General features: G+C 48.7%; 1 protein-coding gene and 1 long non-coding RNA gene across 16 annotated transcripts in view; one reads left to right on the forward strand and one right to left on the reverse strand.

Moving 5' to 3' along the window:
• The window catches only part of NINL (ninein like), a 137,110-nt gene that overhangs the window by 63,227 nt on the left and 50,160 nt on the right, over positions 1-23,723 (reverse strand). For 13 of the 15 annotated variants that reach the window (XR_011494474.1, XR_011494475.1, XM_070485456.1 and 10 more), the window contains 6 exons: positions 15,557-15,653; positions 10,075-10,244; positions 8,102-8,168; positions 5,318-5,508; positions 4,398-4,550; positions 1,751-1,921 (listed from right to left, as the gene is read on the reverse strand). Coding sequence is in view for 13 of the 15 variants with exons in the window: in XM_070485456.1 (XP_070341557.1) it covers positions 1,751-1,921; positions 4,398-4,550; positions 5,318-5,508; positions 8,102-8,168; positions 10,075-10,244; positions 15,557-15,653 (849 nt within the window). In the remaining 2 variants the exon portion in view is untranslated. The remainder of the gene's footprint in view (positions 1-1,750; positions 1,922-4,397; positions 4,551-5,317; positions 5,509-8,101; positions 8,169-10,074; positions 10,245-15,556; positions 15,654-23,723) is intronic. The other 2 variants (XM_070485453.1, XM_044748240.2) reach the window with 2 other exon arrangements.
• On the forward strand, positions 10,746-20,898 carry LOC139040287 (uncharacterized). The gene is made up of 3 exons (XR_011494486.1): positions 10,746-11,421; positions 17,750-17,789; positions 20,211-20,898. It is a non-coding gene; the product is annotated as an uncharacterized lncRNA (long non-coding RNA).

Below are 23,723 nucleotides of genomic sequence, written 5' to 3' on the forward strand. Positions count from 1 at the left end.
CTCTGGCTGTGTGCCCTCAGGCAGCCACCCATCTGTCAGGTGAGACTAAACACCTTCAGCGCTGTGTGAGCATTAAAGTCACACTTGAGAGGTCCTCGCTCAGTGCCGAGCTGCTGAGAGCAGCTCAGTAAACGTCGCTGCCGTTCAATAAAATGGAATCAAATCCTGAATGCAACCGGTAAATCATAAATTGGTATACAAATGGAAATAATCTCCGATAGCAGGAAAGTGATGAAAAGAGCAAGCTCTGAAACGTCAGAAGCGAGGTGGAGACTCACCGACGGTCAGACTGTGATGGCAGCCAGCACACCTCCAAACGCAGGGAACCGGGAGCAGCATTTCAGGGACAACCCCCAAACCGGGAGCCCCTCTGGCTCTTTGCCCTCCATCTGGGGGAAATTTTTGGCAATCCTGGCTCAGCCTCTGGCTCTCAGAACAGCCTGAATGGCCAGATGTCCACATCTGGCCTTGCCATCCAGCCTCTGTCCAGGCCCAGACTTGGCAACGGCTGAGTTTAGGCCAAGGGGGTCTGGCCCAAGGAGTCAGGGAGACTGTCATAAGGGCTGTGTTTGCACTCCTTTGCGGACTAACGACATTTTTGGAGGCAACATGACAGAACTTATCAAGAGTTAAAATGTGTAACTTCAGGAATCTACCCTCAGAGAAACACCAGCACAGAAGCAGGAGGACGTACGTATATTACAGATGCGGAGATTTGTAAGACAAAAAAATTGGAAAAAATCTGCACGTCCAACAATAGGAAAAAGTAAACATAAATTAGCAAGATATACAGTATGACAGGATATTTGCAAAAGAATTTTTTTAATTGGAATGTCTAAATACCTATTTCTTTTCTGTGCCAGGGAAGAGATGTGCAGGACGCCCACTAAGCCATTAGCTACCCCACCCCTGGAGGCCAGGAGCAAAGGGACAAAAGGCTTTCTTGTTTACTTTATAGATTTCTGCATATTTGACCTTTTTTTACAACAGGAAATGAAATTTGGAAATGAAAATAATCAGTCTAGCTCACTACACTTCCCCCAGGATTCTTCCCTCACCCGCGGCCAGCCGGCCCCTGGACACACCTGACTTTGCCACCCCACCCAGGGCAGAGCTCCCCCCAAACCCCAAGGGGCTGACGCTGCGCCCTGGGGGAGGGACAGCTGGCTCTGGGAGAGGCCAGGCTCCCGGAGGCTCCGGTGGGAGGCATGGGGCAGCAGGGGTCGCTGTGCAGGGAGGAGAGCTCAGCTGCTGGCAGGCGGCTCTGGGCAGAACTCTGTTCACCATGGAGCCCGTCCTCAACAAAACAGTAATGCTCACACCTTGGGGACAGCGACACAGAGTAAGATGTCTCCACTACAGGGAAGGGGATGTCCCTCCCTCATCTGTGGGCCTCACCTCCCTCATCCAGGTAAAGAGAACATCTCCAGAGGCCAACGTGCACTGTGGGGACATCTAAGATACTGGACCTACCTTCAAGCGGGTCTGCTTCAGACTACTGTTGTCTCTGCTTTTTATTTATTATTTTCTTAAGTTAAAATTTCCTATAATTTAATAGCAAAACAAAAAAGAAGAAAGTGATTCCACCTGGCCCTACCTACATGGGGCTCTCTGCCCAGAGTGCATGACCTGTGTCTGTGGGGTACTCCGTCCAGCCTCTTCTGTGGGCAGCTGGCCCTGGGTCCCCTGCCCGGCCCCACACCGCCAGGACGTCTCCCGCAGGGGCAGCCATGAGCAACCAGTTCCAAACCTGCAAGACCTCCCTGCCGTTCTGAATCCCCTCCTGGGCCCACAGGGCGATGAGCTGCTCGGGAAAGGCGAAGCCGCTGCCGTCATCCACGCTGCAGAAGAGGCGCAGGCCTGAGCACACGGACACGAGGGACGACGGAGTGGTGGCCTGGCAGCTGCCCTCCTCGGGGCCCTGCACGTGGGGAATGGGAAGACGCCCATGAGCACACAGGCCCCCTGAGGCCACGTCTGCCCATCTGTAATGTTTTCTGACCTTGCCAGCCTGTGCTCGGCCCTTTGCTGTCTCTACGAGGCCTGACAGCAACAACCCACATGGTTACTGCTGGCTCCGTTTCCCAGACCAGGAAACAAGGCTGGGACTGTTACAGGACTTGCCTGAGAACGCACGGCTCTGCAGGTGGCAGAGTGGGGATTTGAACCTGGGGCTCCTAACACCCAGCCCAGCATGGTCTCCTACCACCCACCCAAGGCCTCGTGCATGGATTGTGTCCCAGCGTCCACGTGGCCTGACTGGTCAGCACGTGTTGCTTAGTGGGAGACACAAAGAATAGGGTTTTAACATCTCGCCCCGGAATTAGCAACAGTGTGAGCCTGGCCTCACAAAGGAAGAGCCCAAGAAAGTGTGTCCCAGTGGTAGGAAATTCAATCTGTAGAAAGAAACCCAAGACAGGCTTGAAAAAAAGAAGTGGGATGGCCCAAGCAAAGTCACACATTTCCACAGGACTCGGAAACATGCAGCTCATGGCTGAAAGTCTCGTAGTTTTAAGATGAAGGCAAAAAAATCCCTGGGCCAGACAGCTGAGCTGTCAGGCTTAGGGGGGATAAGGATCTGCAGGGCAAGATTCCTCTCCTTGCTGTGTTTCCTGCCCAGGCAGGGCCCGTCAGAACAAGCATCTGCTGTCTGGGGTCACAGAACTGAGGAGCGAAAGCCCCTTCCTTCAGGCCTCCAGGGCTCCTGTCACACCTGCAGAGCCACCCTCCTCATGGGCACCAGTGTCTCCTTGCTCTTCCCAAAGACCCCCAGCCTGTCCTGTTGCCTGAAACACCTCCCCCAACACTTCCACGGCTGGCCCTCCCTCAGGGCTCTGCTCAGATGGCACTCCACGAACCAGTTCACTCACCTCCTCAAACAGGTGCTCACTGGCGCACGTGCCAGTGATGCAAGGTCCACAGGCAGTGGCTGCACGCCCTGTCCATTCTCAGCAGGGTCCCTGCCTCTCCATAAACAGTTACTGTAGGACTGGGTGCTCACTAAGCTCTGCAGGGTGCTTTGCAGCCCTCCAAGGCAGGCGTTTCACCCCTTTTACAGAAGGGAAGAAGGCAGCTCAGGAAGACTAGGTAACATGGCCATGGCCACCGTGGAGCAGCTCAAACATCCGAATGCACCCGGACCATGGCCACCTCCTTCCCACGACCTCCTCTCCAACGACCGGGAGCTGGAGGACAGGTGCTGCCACTCTGGTCCCCACAGCAGTAGGCCGCCTGCTCCCCGACAAGCACAGGGGCGGGGCTGGGGCATGCCTCCATCTGCGGCACATGTCCGAGGGCCAGCACTACCATGCCACGCCACGCCACAGAGTCCACATGCACAGGATGCGACCCCCCACCCCGCAGTCATGTCACCTTCGGTCACCTTCTGGGCAGGGAGGGGTTGTTCTGAGGGCCACCTGCCTCTGCCCAGAGATGGGGTCTTGCCCGGCCTCCTTCCTGCAAGCCACGGCTCACGACCCTCTCTAGCTGAGCCTCTGTATCAGGACACAGGAAAAGAGGCGGCTCCCTGTCACAGAAGGCGTCCTCCCTCCACCAGCTCTGAGCATGACTCAGTGGGATCTCACTGTGGCATCTGACGGTGCGCAGCCTGATACCTTCCCTCAGCGCTCCTGGTTTCTTCTTTACCTGTTCTCGTTGACCGAAAATTCAGAAACCTAACTCTCAGACATCCCCAGCCCCGCAGAGAACAATGCGACTGTTCCTGCACCGCAGCGCACCAGCTGCGGGATCAGCTCCGTCAGCAAAGAAGCGTCAGCGAGACTCCACAAAGCAACCGTGCCTGTGGCGGGAGAGGGAGGTTGTACTGTCGTGGGATTGAGAAAAGTCAAACGCTATGCCAACAGTCACTGAACAAAATCACAATTTAAATAACCGCCTAACATCTGGTCTCCTCCAACTGCAGAGACCTGGTGTGTGTATGACAGGGAAAATTCAGGAATATGGGACGGGGAGAGGCCAGGTTAAGGAGTACTTGGAGGGCTAATTCTTGGGAAGGGACGGAAGCCTTCACTGACTGCTCTCACCGCACCACGATGCGGAGGAGACATGAGGAACCACCATGGAATCCTCATAAAACCCCTATGAGGTGTGTCCATTTGTTACAGATGACGGGCCTGAGGCTCAGAGAAGGTGAGTAACTCACCCAGTGACACACAGCTAGGGAGGAGCAATGTCAGATCAGTTCCAAGCTATGTGTAGTTCTAGAGTCTAAGTCACATGGCCTCCCACTTACACACGTGTATGTACACGCCTGGACCAACTCCTGGGCAGCTCACTGTGGTGACACAGGCAGAGAGATCAGGCCTATGAAATGTGCTGAAGGCCAGAGGGTGACAGCAGCTACTGCTGTGGCTCAAGATTTAACTGTCCCATTTTACCTGGAACTGAGACCAGGATCTGCTCGGTTTGACAGGAGTGGAAGGTTCCAGAAGTGAAGTGGGCCCATAATTGAACAGACCAAGCTGGAATTCCTCAAGACTCACTCTGCCGTCTCCATCTTGATCCAGTTTGTGAAACAGGTCTTCGAGTTCCTGAACAAAGGCCACCACAGCTCTGCTCAGACGCTCCAGCCACAAGGAGCTGCATGCCAGCACCGCCACCCAGGCCCGCGGACACCCCTCGCTCCCTCCCTCCCTCCCCAGGTAGGGCAGGCTGCTGGCCCTTATCCAAACGCAAACTGTCTGGGTCACAGCTGTCCTCCCCCAGCTCTGGCTTCTAAAGCTACATGCCCGGTCAGCTTCCATCCAGACGTGAACAGCACCACCTGAACTTCCTAAACCCCACACACCCAGGCAGAGCCTGCTGCGCGGGCCCGGGCAGGGCTGTGGGGAGAAGATGTCCAGAAAAGCATGGCCGGGGCCGCAGGCAGCTGAGGGTCTAGCAAGAGTGGCAGGGCTGAGAGTAACTTTAGCAGGTGGGGCCTGCCCCCACCACTGCCTGCCCCTCGGCCAACAGGAGGAAAGAGGGATGAAACAGCTGTTGGGGAGTGCAAGCACTCTCCGAGGGCATCTTATTTGGGCTGGGAGGTAGAACTGGGCCATGCAGGAAGGGGAAAGGGCATTCCAGGCAGAGAAAGGATCCCGAATGAAGGTGCTCAGTAGCTGGCAAGGCCGGGGCCACACGTGGTCAGAAAAGGACCTGTGACTTGGGCACTTGGGAGTCATCAAAGGATTTCAGACCAGAAGTGATACAACTGAATGTGTTCTGAAGGGTGTAGGGATTTTCCAGACCCAACACCAACCATGACCATCGCAAAGAACAAGCCATTCAGGGTGGTCTGTCCCGGCCCCTGTCTTACCGCCTCCTCAAGTCCCTGGAGCCCAATGCTCTGGCAGACCAGAGCCAGCTCCTGCTCGTTGAGGTGGCCGCTGCTGCCGACACCTAGCTCTTCCCAGATGCTCCGGACCTGGCTCTCGGGGGTGTCAAAGGAGGGGCTGCAGGACTTCCGAGAGCTCCCAAAGACCTCAGAACCCCAGGCTGGCAGCTGGCCTGAAGCAGGGGGAGTGACAGGTAAATGCAATGCTCCAGGTGAGAGCGCTCAGGGGAACCACACCAATGCCAGTAACTTACTCTGAAACCAGACGGAGTGATGGATGGATGCGGGGGATGCATGAGCATCAAAGCATCAAAAGTGGAACCCAGGTGGCGGGTACATGGTGCTCACAGTACAGTTTTTTCAACTGCATTCTATGCAAATTTTCATACTAAGATGTCAAGGGGAAATCTCTGCTCCACATGGGGAAAGCATTTTCTGAAGAAAACCTACCAAAGTCACACTATTCAAAGTACATAAAAGAGGGCTGCAGTACTTGTCTCTACAATAAAAAGATCAGGTTTTTTTAAAAATAATTTTTATGAGCTTTTCAAACCTACCCAAAGTATAGAGCCCCATCCAGGGAGCACCCTTGCACTGTCACTCAGGCTGGGCGATGATCGGCACTTTGCCCCCCTGGCTTCATCTATCCCCTTTTCGTTATTGCTGAAGCATTTGAAAGCAAATCCTGGATCTCAAGTTTTCACCCCCACATATTTAGTACGTATTTCTGAAAAATACAGACATTTTCTTATAAAACCACAATACTACTATCACACCTAACAAACCAACAGTCATTTTCCAACTGTCTCAAAAAGTCTTCCTGCAGCTGATTCGTTTGAATCAGCATCAAAAGAGAGCCCCCAGTGGCCTCCGTGGCCACTTCCCCTAGGTCTTCCAATCACGAGCCACTCTCCTGCCCCAGCCAGCACCGCCGTGGCTAAGACACCGACCAGCTGTTCCGCAGAATGCTTCCCCATCCCGGATCTGCTTGTCTGCCTCCTCGTGCTGTCACTTAACTTGTTCCTCTATCCCTAATATTTCCCGTAAATTTGAAATTCCTCAAAGGCTAGTTTCAATCCAGGCTCAGTTTTTTCTTTTTACTTTTTCTTTTGGCAAATACACTGCACAGGTGGGGCTGTGTACTCCATACCCCCTTATATCAGGAGGCACGGGTGACTTGGAGATGCAAAGACTCATCAGTGGGTTTGCCTGACAGATGGCCAGCTTTCATAACTTTTCTACTTTAGCCAGTTGACTTACTGATATTTCTGAAGCTCTGCCAGAGAGACAGCCGTGGAAGAGGACAGGCGTGGGGGCTACCTGTGCGGAGCAATCCACCATGAGCCATGCTTCACACTAGATGCCCCTCTACGTTCAGTCCACACTGCCCACTCGACAGAGCTTAAAGAGGCCCTTCCCCCTGACTCAAACCTTGGACAACTCTGGTTCTACGTCAGTGGTCTGGACCTTCTGGGAGATGAACTGCCTTGGCGTCAACTTCTTTGATAACCCGACTAATAATCAGAAAGCCACTTTCCCCACCAACCCCAGGGAAAGCCAGGCCTCCACACTCACAAACACCACCATGGGTTGCGTTGAAGAAAATGCGAGGAAAGGCCTGGGCAGGAAAGGGCCACCTCTGAGATCCCTTCCAGCTTCCAGTGGGTATTTTAATTCCATTAAAAGTATAATTAAGTAAATTTCATTTGCTTAGAAATGAAATTCCTAAGTAAAAATGCAAAAGCAATTCTGATTTTGGGATTTATTTCCCAGGACTGGCAGAATAGGTAAATAAATCCTTTGAGGTTTGACGTGATCATGATGACTGTCGGTTCCAACCTGAAAAGGTTCTATTCGAGGCTGGGAAGATGCTGACCTGGTCTCCAGGCAGAGGGCACCGAGACCACTGTGGGAAGAGCCTCCCCCAGGAGCCTTCCTTTCCCCAGCCTAGATTCTTAGTGCAGGGAAAGTAAAGCGTGATCGTGGCTGCTCTTCCTGAAACAAGGGGTCTGTCTGCTTTGCCTGGCAGCACAGGCAGATACTCGGGTCAGCCCCCTGACGTCCAATGAGGTAAACTGTGAGCAATGGCCCTAGTGCTCGAGGACCACCATCCACAGGGTGCTCAGTCCCACCTGCTGAACTTTCACTTCAGCAGAAGTTCAAGGGCAGTCCCGAACCCCCATCTCCAAGCCAAACTTCTGCACTGTCTGCCCTATGAAAACCTTGTGTGGGAGGCATCTGTAAGGCATCCACAGACTCACGTGCTGACACACTGCAATTTGCTTAAGTACACCCGCTGCTGACTACTGGGGATACTGTAAGGCTCGTGAGGACCGGGGCCCCATCTTACACGCTGTCTGGGGCACAGATAGGGCCCTGGTGGGTGCCAAGGCTGCTGGCCCACAGCAGGGGGGAGGCTGCACCCAGGCCAGGCACATTAGGGTGGGCCCTGGAAGCAATGGGTCTGAGACCCCAGGGCCTTGCCTGCCAGCTGGGGTCACATTGGTCCTCAGAGACTGTGAATTGTGGCAGAACCATCCTGCTGTCTTAGCCAGCAGACTCTCCCCAACGGTCTGACCTCAGGGTCAGGGGATGCAGAGGACCAAGTGACGCCCTCACAGCTTGGACCACAGCTGGAGAAGGGGCCCACGGCACACTTCCCAGGCAGCGACACTTGGCTGGCTCACTGTGTGAAGACCCAACTCCCAGGGCTTTCAAATCACTGGTCAAAGGCAGACAGCATGAAACAGGAGGCTGTGGCTTTACCTTGTGCTTCAAACAATTCATTCTGAGGTTCTTTAGCACTTTTGGCTTCTTCATCTGACTTGAGACTCTGCAGAAAAGCCAAAAGAGAAGGACTTGAATCCCCCAGAGGATGTGGCAGTGGAGAGAGCACCAAGAAGAAACAGAACAGTGTATTTTGGGGCCAGGTATGCACGACTAAGAAAGAGGACCAACAGCTTGGTGAGGTGCAACTCTTCCAAATAAAACCCCATGCCTACAGGGAGGGAGGCCTTCAGCCAAGGTGTGAGGCCCAGCCCAGACCACTCCCTCTCACAGACACAGGGACGCGGCTTGTTTTGCACATGGAGGGCTCCTCAACATAAACCAAACATCATCGTAGCTCACAATGGGAGCACAATCAAGCACAGAGACCTAACAGAAGAGAAGAGCACTCCTCAGGCAGCTGCTTTTCAAGAGGAGCAGCCCTGGGGCTTCAGGCAAAGTTCCAGCACAGGACAGTCGCCTCACCCACATCAGTCTGGCAAACAGTCAGAGGGACAGCAGGTCTCTGTCCCTTCAGGAGCTCCGGGGGACAGCCCAGTGGGTAGCAAGCACTTCACACCTCAGTGCCACTTGTAAGCCGCACCAAAGGGATCAGGCCATCAAGAAACACCTGACTCAAGTAAAAACCCCATGTTTTTGCGACCAAGTCAGCTGATGACAAAGTCACAATGTGCTTCTGACAGGTGCTGTGTGTCCCTGACTGACTGTGGAAGGAATGGCCTGTTGACCAAGACTCAGCCCTCCTCAGAGCCGGCACCGAACTGAGGGCAGCAATCTGGGCACAGGTGGGATGCCCCATTTTTCTAATGCATTCCACCCAACTGGCAACCCCCATGTTCTCGTTCTGGGGATTAAAGAGGGTTTCAAGCAGCTGAATGGCACCACAAAGATGGAGCAGACTGAGCCTTTCATCCCTGTGGGCCAAATTTAAAAAGAGAATAAAAAAGCGATGTCTGGGATTTGTTGGTGTTGCCCAGGTGCAGCACGTCCCTGAGAGAAGAGACTCTAGGACTTAAATATGTATGTGTTTGTTCTTCCTGTTTGCCTCCACAAATGTTGAAAATATAAACAAATTAACTTGGGAGCCCAGAGCTGTCTTATTAAGGGTAAGTCCCCATAGAGCCCATCTGACAAAGGTGACATCACGGACAGTGGGAGATAGGAATCTTCAGAAAGCCTTAAAAACAGATGTAACGAGTCCACAATTAACTCGCAGGATGTGTATCTGCCTTGTGGATGGCTTGATGAGCGGTACTTAGGTCCACGCCCCGGATGTGAACCCACAAACCCTGGGCCACCAAAGCAGAGCATGCTGAATTTAACCACTATGCCACCAGGCTGGCCCCTGGATGCACGTCTCGACACGAAGGCAGTAAGGCCCCAGGAGCTGGTCTCCTCGTCAGGCCTTGTGTCCTCAGGGAACAGCTCAGGGAGACTAGTGGCCAGAATCGACTCCCAAGGCCCTGGGAGGCATCTGACACGTACTCATTGAGCTGTAGATGAGGCGTAAACATGTGGGCCTCTGTACATCCTAAGTGTAAGCGTTCAAGGCAGGGGGAACTGTGGGCTTGGAGCATCCAATTCCTAACGTTGGAGCTGCATCAGAGAGGCACCCGCCCTCTTCCATCCTCGGCAGATCAACATTTCACTCCAATGACCATTAAAACAGCCTCCTTGCAGTGTCGGGGAGTACGTGGCAGTGGCGAGTAGGAATTTGTGCACAAACTCTCCACTGTCCAATGTCTAATGGAATACACTCTGCACCCAACTACCCATGAGACTCGGAGACACTTTAGAATGAAATATCATTCCCCAAAGTGCAGCCGCACTTGTGGCAACAAGACGCCCAGGATGCCACCCCCACACCCATGGTCATGTCACACGAGCACTAAGTGAAACGTTAGCCCCCAATACTGGGCAGCCTGGGGTGAGCAAGAGAGGACTCGACCCACCTCCACACTTTCCAGAGATGCAGAGCGCTGGAGCTGACTTCTCACGCTGGCCCTGGCTTGCTCTGGTAAACATTTGGCTCCGGTCGCAGAGTCACACGGCTCGGGCCAGCTACGACGGCCATACCACTTAGAGCCACTCACATACTTTGGCGGCACAGCATGGGAGGCAGCTGGAAAGAAAATGGGAGGTTTGGTGGGGGCCATGAATGCCGTGGACACACCCTTTAAGGAGGTGCCCGTTCTGATGCAGAGCATCTCTCTCATGGACAGGTACTTTTATGTGCACAAGAAATGTCTGCAGAAACAAAGGGAGCAGCTAGCAGTGGTTATCCTGCTCCCAGGGGGGCAGACCAAGAAAGCCAGCCTGGAAACAGGGACTTTCCACTCCAAACTCCATGCACTGTTTAAATTTTTTTTTTTTTGGAAGATTAGTCCTGAGCTAACAGCTGCCGCCAAGCCTCCTCCTTTTGCTGAGGAAGACTGGCCCTGAGCTAACATCTGTGCTCATTTTCCTCTACTTTATATGTGGGACACCTACCACAGCATGGCGTGCCAAGCAGTGCCATTTCCGCACCTGGGATCCGAACTGGCGAACCCTGGGCCACCGAAGCGGAATGTGCGAACTTAACCGCTGTGCCACCGGGCCGGCCCCTGTTCAAATTTTTTCGAGTATATTTTGCTTTTGTTCATGTAATAAAAAACTAATGCAAAAATCTAGCTTTTTATGCAAAGAAAAAAGCTCTCCAAGAACCCAGCAACACACTGTTCTAGAGACTGGAAGGCCACTTCCCACTGTGTTCACTCTAGGACCCCTCCGGATGGGACTGCGGGGAATGGTGGGGTGAGCCAGACCCAGCCGGGAAGGCTCAGACTCCCACAGCTCCAGAGTCTGGGGCAGAGGCGGGCACAGACCTCAGTTCTGGGAAGTGTGAGAATCCCACTGGTGATGCCAGTGAGAGACAGAAACTGGGGACGAGGCAGGAGTTTCAGGGAGGGGTACGCTAAGTTCCCCATGGGACACACAGGCTGTGAAGTGACAGTGTGACACTCAAGGCAGCTGACAGCGTGCAAGGTGACTATATAATTTCCCACTCCACCGGGACACTCTGGGGTCATCATGGGCACCATTCCTAATCACCTGGGACAGCAGGCATCCACAGGCCTAGCCCAGCAAACTCTCACCACGTGACGGAGCTCATGGGACACCTTCAAGGGAGGGGAAAGTGTCCAAGCCAGCAGAGAGAAAACAGGAGAATCTGTGAGCGAACCTGCCAGTGTTGAGAAGGGTGAACTCCAAACATGGAGAAAGGCTCCCACAGAGTTACCGAGAGGGTGGACAAGAGATGCGTGAGTAAAGCTCCTGCCTCTGACTGGGTTCAGCTTTCAGGGCAGCTGCGGGCTGGCTATGGTGGGTGGGAGGTCCTCCTCCTTCCACCCTGAGGCAGTGTAGGAAGAGGACATTCATGTCGGGAGGCAAGTGGGAAGCTGTGGCACATCTGGGAAACCAGGTAGCAGGAATATTGGAGGTAAGCCCTGGCACACCCCCTGAGCCATCAGATCCCGCAGAAACAGAGCCCTGACCCCCACCCCTGCACATGGCCACTTTCCGGGGCTCAGCCCGCTCCTCGGCACACCTGGAGATCGTGCAACCAGCACGCGTTCCCCCTTCCCAGGCTCGATGTTGCTTCCTTCCACTCATCCTTAGTTCACTCCCAGTCCACGCCTGGAGTGCCGCCCTGGCCTGACGCTGCCCCTCGTCTTCGTCACTGCCAGCCAGTCAGCACCTTCTTTAGAGCAACGAGTTGCCCGGAAAACATACGCCCTTTTCATGTTCTCATAAGAACAGTTCAAAAACATCGCACCTCCTCCCTCCAACAGAGAGAAATGCTACTCTAGAAAAGAGTGTCCACAAGGCAAGTCAGGACACAAACAAGAAAGGGAGAGGAAGACGGTAAAAATGAGTGGGGCAGCTTTCCCCTCCCCACAGAGTCACAGGAGTCACACACTCTTGGGGAGGGGAGGACAGTAAGTCACTCGGGCCGAGCATCTTCCCAATGTGCGCAACAGGCCAGTCCCTCATCCCACATGCCAGAGGGCTGCAGAGCACAAGACCACAGCGCTCAACAAGGCCCCTCGGGGGCCCTGGTGGACAGCACACCTGCCATCTCAAACTCTGGACACCTGGTTGTGCCTTCTTGGTGTGCATATTTATTTATAGGAAAAGAATAACAAAGTCTAACAATTAAAGTACATTCAGTTCTCTGTTCAATAAGGGCCTTTAATGAAAGGAGCGGAGTGACAGGGAAGCAGGGACATTCTTCAGAATCCGGGGCATGCGGTCCCACAACGACACGCTCCTTCCTCTAGTATCAAAAGCACGTTTTTCTGATCATGGTGGGACATCATGGCAAACAGACTAGAAAGCAGGGAGAGTGTTGCCACACATAGAGCAGCTCAGAGCCCTGAAGCAGCATGGACAGAGGGGGCCCAAGGAAGGAGGGAGGGAGGCGCAGGCCTGGTGGACACGAGACAGGCAGGCCAGCCAGTGAGCCTGCGGTGGGAAGCTGAAATGCATGCAGTCCTGGAGGGCACCAGGCAGGGCTCGCTCCGACTCTCAAGGAACCCCTCTGGCTACAGGACCACCAGGGCCCAGCTAAGCAGTGGGCACCCAGCCTCCGTGGATGGGAGTTGGGAGAGGGTCGCTGGGATGAGCACTGTCCACTGTCAGGAGAGGAAGTGTCGCAAGCCGAGCATGTGGCCATTTAGTAGAGGAAAGCTCTGAAATCCGCAAGAAAAAAAAACCAACAAAACTTGAATTGGTGAGAGAACGCACAAATCCTAGAATAGCTCCTGGTCTCTCTGGAGGAAGCGAGAACACCTCCCACCAAACAGCACAGTTTCAAGCTTCAAAGCACCACCTGTTCTCTGGCACGAGGAGGGGAATGGATAATGCCAGCGACACCAGGCATTCTCCTTCCTTAAGGCACATTCACATCCACCATCACATGATCACTTTCCAAAACCATGCGAGTTAGGATAGGCGAATGGCCTTCTTCACATCCCAAGGAGGCAAAGTGTGAGACAAAGCAGCCAATGACTCCCCGACGACCGCGCACACAGCCGCTGGGGGGGCTGCCTCTGACCCGGGTCTTCTTTTCCCACTTGGGGCCTCTTTACGCTGCACCCAGGTGTCTCTGCAATCAGCAGAGGAGGTAGGAAGAGGGCCGACCACCGGCACCTGGTGGAAGGAGCAGCTTCTGGCGACGGTGCGCACACAAGGGCCCAGGGCTTGAAGTTGGAAAACCAGGACTCGAATGGTGGCCCAAACTTAGTAGCTGTGGATCTTGGACAAAGCCCTTCACACCTCAGGGCTCAGTTTCCTTGCCTGAACAAGGGGTGTGATAACGCTACAGGACTTGTATGAGGGTTAAATGGGATCCATACAAAATGTACATAAAGCTCAGAGCCTGGCACACGGAAAACACTCAACGTGAGTCCTCGTCCCTTTCCACTTCCTCCCCCGCCCAGAGTCCCTCCCACCCTGCTACCCCTGTTAAGCCCAGTCAGGCACCTGCTCCTGAGGGAGGACCTGCCGTGGCAGGGGCCTGTTGCTGGGCAGAGGAAACGAGCTCCCTCCTCAGTCTGCTAATTTGTATCACTACTGCCATCCCCAGCTGCGTGGCCCCATGCAAGAGTGAAGAGGGAAAGGACCCAGTACACTTCACTCACCCTCCTGACACTCATCAGAGGCAGAGAGGATCAGCCCAAAGCACGTCAGGGGACTTCCCTTGAGTTTGAGGCCCGAAAGAGCAGGCACAACCAACAAGCATGTCCGTCACCACCTTCCAACTCTCACCCCACAGTCTATACACCCCTAAGCAGACCTCCCTCCCAAACTCTCCCACCACCTCCTGACTGTTACCCAAGCCAGGTGGCTTTCCCCCAAGGAGGCCACTTCCACTCAGAAATGCTATCCGTGGGGCCAGCCCAGTGGCAGTTAAGTTTGCACACTCCACTTCAGCAGCCTAGGGTTTGCAGGTTTGGATCCCGGGTGCAGCCCTAGCACCACTTGTCAAGCCATGCTGCGGCAGTGTCCCACGTAAAATAGAGGAAGGTGGGCACCGATGTTAGCTCAGGGCCAGTCTTCCTCACAAAAAAAAAAAAAGAAAAGAAACAAAGAAGTGCTCTTTGTCCCACCAGCCCCATATCAGTGACAGGACTCTAAGAAGTTATATTAGCACAGTAGAACTTTATTGTCTGAGACAAAAGATAAACTGAGGTCTGTCGGGGGTTGGTGGCATCCCACCTGCTCTGCCAATCTGACAAGTCCAGATAACACCTTACATCTGCACTGTACTTTCAACGCTTGAAATCTTCAATTCCTCCACATCTGTTTCATCTCGTCAGCACCCTATGCTATAAGGATAACACACTGTATTATTCAACATTTGTGATACTGTGATTACAATAAATACGTATTTGGTCTTCATCCTATCACTGGCACAGAGCTCCCAAAACCCTTGGAATTTCCTAAGTGATAAGAGCAACCGCACCTGAGTTCATGTTAACGAGGTGACTTTTGGAAAGCCCTTAAGGAGGGGGGTTTTTGCCAGGAGAACCAACCATAGTTATTAGGGGGTTAGAACTTTCAGCCCCACCTCCTGACCTCCGGGGAGGGGAGGGGGCTGGAGATCAGGCTCAGTGACCCGGGACCAGGGATTTGATCAGTCATGTCTGCGTAATGAAGCTTCCACAAAAATCCAAAAGGACGGGGCTCAGAGAGCTGCCAGGCTGGGGAACATGTGGAGATGTAGGGAGAGTGGTGCCTGGAGAGAGCATGGGGGCTCCGTGCCCTGCCCCACACCTTGCCCTGTGCATCTCTTCCATCTGGATGTTCCTGAGTTGTATCATTTCATAATAAACCGGTGATACTTAGTAAGGAAACTGTTTTCCTGAGTTCTGTGAGCCACTCTGCAGATTAATCAAACCCAAGGAGGAGGTCATGGGAACCTCTGATTTACAGATGGTTGGTCAGAAGCACAAGTGACAACCTGGACTTGCAACTGGCACGTGAAGTAGAGGCACGCTTGCAGGACTGAGACCTTTACCTGTGGGATCTGACGCTGCCTCCAGATAGATCATGTCAGAATTCAGTTGAACTGGAGGACACCCAGCTGGTGCCAGAAAATTGCCTGGTGCAGGAAAAACGATCACACGTTTGTGGACCAGGCATGACAGATGTATTCAGAGAATGCCGTGTGCAAAACAGAGGAAGAGTTTTCCCTCACAACACCGTGTTACAAACAAGAAAACAAAAGAAGAAGTCCAAATGTTTCGTCCCAGTCAACATATCTGGGCAGTGAGAGAGTGGGGTTAGAGTTTAGTTCTCAGACCTGCTGGGTTCTTCAATCAGAATATTAATACTCCAGAGGGTAACAAATAATGAAAAGAAACGAAAAGCTAGAGGAGGAAATCCTCTTACCTGATTCCAAGGAACTACTGTCTCCATCCGAGAGGTCAACCCCAGCATCTGACGACAGCACTGCCACAAAACCGTCCTTAAATTCGTCAAAGGTCACCTGGGTGAAGTGAAGGAAAGAGGTCAACGTGGCTTCCAACAGATCAGACACATAATGTGTCAGCCTTGTTTCTTTTCCTCAGATGGAAACATCTTCTTGTTTCCTTTTGCACTGAGAACATTCATTTCATTTCTTCGAATATTTACTTAAGATTTTTTAAAACAGAAGAGTGTATAATAAGGAGTCAAAGTGAACGATAAACCCATCACCAAAAAAACACTCAACACAATTTCATAGAAGTAAATCAGACAACATGATTAGAAAACAGTGAGAAAAGAGGGTTCTGATGACCATAATACATTCATTTACATAAAGAAAACATCATCTATCACCATCCCATCAAGAAACAACGCTGCCAGCACCTCAGAAGGCCGGGGCTCCTTTCCTGATTAAATCCGCTATCCCTACCCTGACCTCCACAAGAATAATGTCCTTGCTTTTAAACCTCCTTTATACACATCCCTAAACAATATGGTTTAGTTTTGCCTCTTTATGAATTTGATCTAACTGGAATTGCATGTATATATTCTTTTATGTCTTGCTTCTTAGACTCAATATTACTTCTGTAACATTCATCTAAGTTGCTATGCAAAATTCATTCCTTTTCTCTGCTGTATAGTATGTCACTGAGTAACTGTGCAGAAGTTTATTAATGCAATCTCCTGCTGATGGATGCTTCCAGTTTCCAGTGTCTGATAATTTTTAAAAACTGCTTTGAACAGTGTTGCACATGTGTCCTTACGAGTTTCTCTGGAGTGTATACCGAAGAGTGGGATTGCTGGGTCACAGAATATGCATTCAAATTCTCTTGGTGAATTGAATCTTTCGTCATTATAAAAGGCTAATCTTCTTTACTTCAGTTATGCTTCTTTCCATAAAGACCATTTTCTGTTACATCACAGAACTCCAGCTTTCTTTTTGTTAGTCTTTACATATCTTTTTCCAAACTGTTAATGTCAATTTTTTATATCCTTACATTTTAGATGTGTCTCCCATGAATAGTGTATAGTTGGATTTTTTTTCCAATCTGACAATCTTTATCTTTTAACTGAAACAGTCTATTTAGATTTAACGTAATTACTGATATATTTGGACTTAAATCTACTATTTTGTTTTGCACTTTCAGTTTGACCTGCTTGGTTTTTCTTTCTTTCCTCTCTTTGGACTTACTGATTTTTGTAGGACTTCATTTTTCCCTTTATTAATTTAGAAGTTATATAGTCTATATCCATTCTCTTATTGTTTATCCTAGAAATTACAACACATATCCTTAGCTTAGTTTATTATTAACCTGAGTTTACTATTAAATTAGTTTATTATTTACCTTAGCTTATCAAAGTTTACTATTAATACTTTTATCTTTTTCCGCAATAAAATGCCTGTGTAATACTTTAATTTCATTTACCACACTCCTGACTTTTATGCCTTTGTTATCATACATTTTAACTCTCTCTGTTTTAAACCCCCACAAATATTATTCTTTGTTTTCTAGAGTCAATGTTCATCCAGAATTATCTGAATATTTACTACTTTGTTTTTCATTTCTTCTTGCCTTTCTGAACCTCTGTCCGGGATAACTTTCCATGTGCGTGAAGCACATCCTTTAGAACTCCACTGTTCCTAAGTATGCTGGGGCTAAATTCTTTTAGTTCAATTTTCTGGTTGTTTTTACTTCACTTTTATTCTTTTTTTTTTTTTGAGCAGAAAGATAATTTATTAAAAGGATAGTGAGAATGACCCAGATGTCTGTTTAAGTAGAACTGGTAAATAGACTGTGATATAGTCAGACAATGAAATATAATAATGAAAAAAACCCAAACCACTGACAGAAACAACATGTAAGTGTATCTCACAGACTTAATACTGAAGAAAAGAAGCCAGAAAGCATGCACTGAGCACAGAATGGATACTCCCACTTCTATAAAGTTCAGAAATAGGAAGAGCAGATCTACAGTGTCAGCATGGGGACAGTGGAAACCTGTGGCGGCAGAGGGACTGAAAGGGGAGATGGGGAGGGATTCAGGGCGCTGGCCACCCAGGTGTGCTTAGTGTGGAATATTCATGAAGCTGTGCTCTCTTCTCTGTGTACGCTTCAGTGGGAGTCACAGAGGAAGAAATCAACAGAAGAGCCATGAGGTAAGTCAAAATGTCACCAGCCAAGTGCTGGAGAAGCCAGGTTTGGGGCTGTAGGTCCAAACCTGCTTCCCACATCTGGCACTGAATGTGAGTGAGCACGCCTCTGCTGCTGCCACTAACCTAGATGCTGCTGTGTGCCTGTGGGCACCCCTGCCTGGGAAACGCACGCACCACGACCTGACGTTAGATGACACACACATTTGTTCACTTTCTGTCTCCCCAACTAGATACGAGCTCACCGCTGGCACACAGCAGGTGGTGTGTTTCCTCGACATCCTTGATAACTGAGCAGAATTCCCCTTCTCACGGACGCATTCTTTCACCCTTATTCTTAAAGAATATTTTTGCTGAGTATGGGGTTCAGGTTGGTAGTTGTTTTCTTCCAGCACACTGGAGGTATCCTTCCTCTGTCTTCTGGCTTCTTTGTCATATTTGAGAAGGCAGCTGTCGATCTAAATATAGCTCATTTTCAGGATATGTCTTTTTACCTCTGCCCACTTTTTTAAAATTATGAAACTTCTCATTTTGAGATAATTATAGATTCACATGCAGTTGTAGGAAAAATAGAGAGCTCCTGTATACTCATCTCTGGTTACTTTTAAGATGTTCTCTCTTTGTTTTCCTTCAGTTTTACAATAATATGGGCAGGTGTGGACTTCTTTTTATTTACGCTACTTGGAATCCCATGGGCTTTTGGAGAGCCAAATCTGTTCTGGAAATTGTTTAGCTATTATCTAGTCACATAATGTCACTCCTCATTCACTCCTTTCGTCTTGGGATTCCAACTAAAGGGATACTGGACCTTCTCACTCTATCTTTACCTTCTCTTCTTTTTATATCTTTATGCTGTGCTCTAGATGATTCCAGTTGATGAATGCTCTCTTCAGCTGTGTCTAATTTTTGTTAAACTTTTCCATTTAGGTTTTAATTTTGGTCATCATAATTTTCAGTTCTAAGAGTTTTACTTGATTCTTTGTTCAGGTTTGTTACATATCACTTTTTAGAGTTCCCTCTATCCTGTAAATACTTTCAAGCATGTTTTCTTAAAAAAGTCTCTCCTGATGCAGTAACCATAGTTGTCTTTATATTTTGTGCCCAATAATTCCAGTACCTCACATTTCCGTGGGTCTGCTTCTGTTGCCTGTTGTTTCTTCTGGTTCTTGCTCATCCTATCTTATTTCTGTGCCTAGTTATCCTTGACTGTATGCTGGTAACTGTATCTGATTATCACTTAGGAATAATTTCAGACCTGGGATGATGGTACTTTCTCAAGGACGGGCTCTTATTTGCTTTTGCCAGATTCCTGAGGTACCACTCATGCAGGACCACCTTAGTCTAAGTGCAAGGCCTGAGATTACCTAGACCACTGAGGGGACGCAAGCCCAGACAGCAAAAAGCACAACTGCTGATCTCCTTGTGGTTCTTCTTTACCCTGTAGGTGTTACCCTTTAGGACTCTGCCCTAAACTGGGGGCTGGTTTATCAGACTCTCTATCTTTGGGCGAGCCAGGGTTTTCAAATATATCCCCTAGCCCTTTGAGACCCCCAAGACCACAGATCAATTTCACAGTTCCTTACTTAAGACCAGAAAATATTCTCAGGACAAATGGGGTTTTGTGTGCTGGGCTTACCTCTCTAGGTATTTGACTTATCATAGATTTTTAGACTAGTATTTTCTTGCTGACTTGCTTGCTCTTTAGTGTTTTCAAGATCTTTGTTTTCATTATTTTGTTCAGCCTTTCCCCCCCTGAGCAAGACTGGCCCTAGGCTAACATCTGTTGCCAATCTTCCTCTATTTTGTGTGTGAGCCACCATCACAGCATGGCCACCTACAGACAAAGAGTCTGGTCTGTGCCCAGGAACCGAACGCAGGCCAAAGTGGAGCACGCCAAACTTAACCATTAGGCTACCGGGGCTGGCCCACATTCAGCTTTTTTAATAGCCCTTACTGGAAGGTTAGCCTGACACTACTAACATGTCTGAATCATTTCAATCCTTTTTTTGGCTGCATAAAATTTTATCATATGGGTCTACCAGAATTTATTTAAGCAATTTCCTATTGAAAAGGCTGTTTCCCATCTGTAGCTGTTCAAATCAATATTAGAATGAATCACCTTGCATATATTTTGTTTCACACCAAGAAAGAACTTTTCTTTCTTTCATCTTTGCATCCCTAGCTTCTGCGTGTGGCCCAGGACACAATAAGTGCTGAAAAATAGTTGCTGACTACATGGATGCATAATGAAATGGCAATTTTGCTGGATCTAATCACAGATTTCTTTTGTATTTCTGACAATACTTATCGGCTAACTTTCTTCTATCCAAAACAATAGTGGGATCTGAAGGCCAAGTGTGGTGCCACGTTTGTCTGATACCATTCTGACTGTGCCTGCATGTTTGCCTGTGTCCTCTTCCTTCACAGCTCACAAGAGAAGGAAAAGAACAACTGCACGGCATTCAAGTGCTGGACCTAACAGGACACACCATCACCTCTGATCTTGGACTCATTCATCACAAAATGAAGGGGCTGGACTCTGTGGTCTAGAGTCACTTTCAACTTTAAAATTACTTTCAGTAACACTATATTAATAACTATCTTTGAGATAAAAATTCTCTCTCTGCCCAAATTCAAAATATTCGAGGTAAGATCCTCACCACTAGCAAAGAAATAAGATAATATAATATAAAATGTGCATGGAAATTCCCCACAAGTCAAAGGAGTCGCAGGTTATGTTAACTTTCTGGCTTGAAACCAGACCCTTACAATATTTCTTTAACAGGAAAAAGGAATTAAAAACAAGCACACTTTGACAGCATTAAACAAATTACCTTGTTAATTCAAATGTTATAACATTGTTTCTTCATTTTTATAACTGGATTACCGTATCAATGACTAACATTTATATGGTGTCATATTTTAGTTACTACAAGGAAACTGGACATGTAGTATTGGAACTTAAAAGCCAATCCATTCTCCTAGATAAAGAATTTATCTGGATTTTCTTCAAAACTTCCTGAGGGGCCAGCCCGGTGGCACAGCAGCTAAGTGCACATGTTCTGCTTCGGCAGCCCAGGGTTCACGAGTTTGGATCCCGGGTAAGGACATGGCACCGCATAGCAAGCCATGCTGTGGTAGGCGTCCCACGTATAAAGTAGTGGAAGATGGGCACAGATGTTAGCTCAGGGCTAATCTTCCTCAAAAAAAACAAAAACAAAAACAAACTTCCTGAAATCTCCACCATTTGGATTCTGGTTGTAGAAAACAGGAACAATTATCTGGATATTTCTAGCTTGATACTGGCTTCCTCTAAAACACCTAGAGAATGTTCCACCTAAATGAAGGCTGTGTGAACTCTGCCCTGTCTGTGGGAAGCAGCAGAGCTCTGCCAAGAGCGAGCGTTAACCAGAAATGGCCAGGCTCCTGTCACTGCCCGTGGGTGTCTGCTCTCCTTCTAACATCACTCCTTATGAACGTGTTCAGAGAAGCTCCCAGCTTCTGGAAGGAATTACCACTCAGAGAAATTGCTTTTCAGGATGCGGGTGGCATGGGGGAAGTCAGAAACCTCAAACGACTCAATTCCATTTTTCTCTTTGCTGCTATTCCAATACTAATCTTTTTTTCCTGTTATAATTTGAAGTTTCCAAATCTTACACTTTTTCTACACATACAAAGCATAGAGTGGAGAAATGTGTGGAAACGATATGGTTTCTCTGACCACGAGAACATGCAATTTGAATCTGGGCCCAAAACTTATTCTTTTGGTTTTGAATTTTCTACACTGTCAAAAATAATCAAGAAAACCAGATCATCTGTTTATACTGCTTAAATAAACAGTGTTGATTTTCACAAATGTGCCTTTTGCTCATCTAGGTCCCAAATACAATTCTAGGTGACATCAGAAGGGACTAGAACATTATCTATAAAAAACACATCTGATTCTTACATGCAAAAGAATGAAAGTAGACCACTGTCTTTCTTCATATACAAAAATAGACTCAAAATGGACCAAAGACTTGAAGGTAAGACCTGAAACCACAAAACTTCTGGAAGAAATACAGGCAGTACACTCTGTGACATTGGACTTAGAAGGACCTTTACGAATACCATGTCTACTCGGACAAGGGAAACAAAGCAAAAAATAAACAAGTGGGACTTCATCAGACTAAAGAGCTTCTGGAAGGCCCAGGAAACAAAGATCAAAATGAAATAACAACCCACCAACTGGGAGAAAATATTTGCAAATCATATATCTGACAAAGAGTTAATCTCCATAATATATAAAGAACTCATACAACTGAACTACAAAAAAATAAACAACCCAATCAAAAATTGGGCAGAGGACATGAACAGACATTTTCCCAAAGAAGATATACAGATGGCCAATAGGCACATGAAAAGATGCTCAACATCACCGATCATCAGGGAAATGCAAATCAAAACTACACTAAGATATCACGTTACACCTGCTAGAATGGCTATAATCACCAAGACAAAAAACAAATGTTGGAGAGGTTGTGGAGAAAAGGAACCCTCATCCACTGGTGGTGGGGATGCAAACTGGTGCAGCCACTATGGAAAACAGTATGGAGATTTCTCAAAAAATTAAAAACAGAAATACCTCACGACTCAGCTATCCCACTACTGGGTATTTATCTGAAGAACTTGAAATCAACAATACAAAGAGACACATGCACCCCTGTGTTCACTGCAGCATTATTCACAATAGCCAAGACATGGAAGCAACCCCAGTGCCCATGGACTGAGGACTGGATAAAGATGTGGTATATACACAATGGAATATTACTCAGTCATAAAAAAAGACAAAATCATCCTATTTGCAACAACATGGATGGACCTTGAGGGCATTATATTAAATGAAATAAGCCAGAGGGAGAGGGACGAACACATCTGATTTCACTTATTTGTGGAACATAAACTATGGATAACGAGAGCAGTTAGTGGATAGCAGAGAAAAGGGGGATGGGGTGGGCACAAGGGGTGAAGGGGCGCACTTATATGGTGCCCAACCAATAATAACGTACAACCAAAATTTCACAGTTACAAACTATTACGACCCCCCAAAAAATAAATTAGAAAAAACCCACACATCTGATTCTTAACTCCATTAAAAAAACCAAAAAACAAAAGCAGAACAGAATAAATTAGAGACAGAGAAAGGGCATGGCTGGTTTAATTGAGGCAGAGTTCTCCACGAGGGAGTGACAGCACCTACTGACAGGCACCAGCCACACAGGCAGTCCAAGCTCTGGGGCAGTAACAAGAGGTCCAACTCGCCCAGCCTCTTTCCCTATGCCAGCAGTGAGGGGGTTTTGTTGTTTTTCTTCATTTGTTTTTGCCCAGGAGCCAATTTGGTGAAATTTATAGGCAGGATCTTTTTTCTCATTCAGAATGAAAAGAGTTTTATTGAGTCCTGTGGAAAAACTGCTCTTCCTTCAAAGTTAAGATGACCAACAAAATAACAGGCACTGCTCTCAGCACTAACATGTTAACATCTGGCCACGTTTAGGAAGTAGAAGCAAGGTGGGAGGTGCTTCTTAGTGTTTCAATCAGGAGAGCAGGTTGTAGCCTAGGTTCTAGATCACCATTCTGGATGACTGAATCTCCTAGAGGAAAAAACTCTGCATTCATATGGCCAAACGAAATCACAGGACACCTCCACACAGGGACCCTTTGTTCCTCCAACAGTAGGGTGCAACTTTTTTGTCCAGCTGCTGCTAGACGAACTTCAAGCTGTGTAATTTTACAAGACCATCTGTCCTTGAGGTACTTTGAAGCTGTCTGTCTCTGAATGACTTACCAGTGTGTGAGTTGCCCACAGAACCACATGCCACCCACCCATACTAATCCCCCTCCCAACAAATCACACCACCTGACAAATAGAAATGGCAAGCAATACGATATATTGGAGTATAT

This window comes from Equus asinus, chromosome 15, assembly GCF_041296235.1.
Source record: "Equus asinus isolate D_3611 breed Donkey chromosome 15, EquAss-T2T_v2, whole genome shotgun sequence".
NCBI lineage: Eukaryota > Metazoa > Chordata > Mammalia > Perissodactyla > Equidae > Equus > Equus asinus.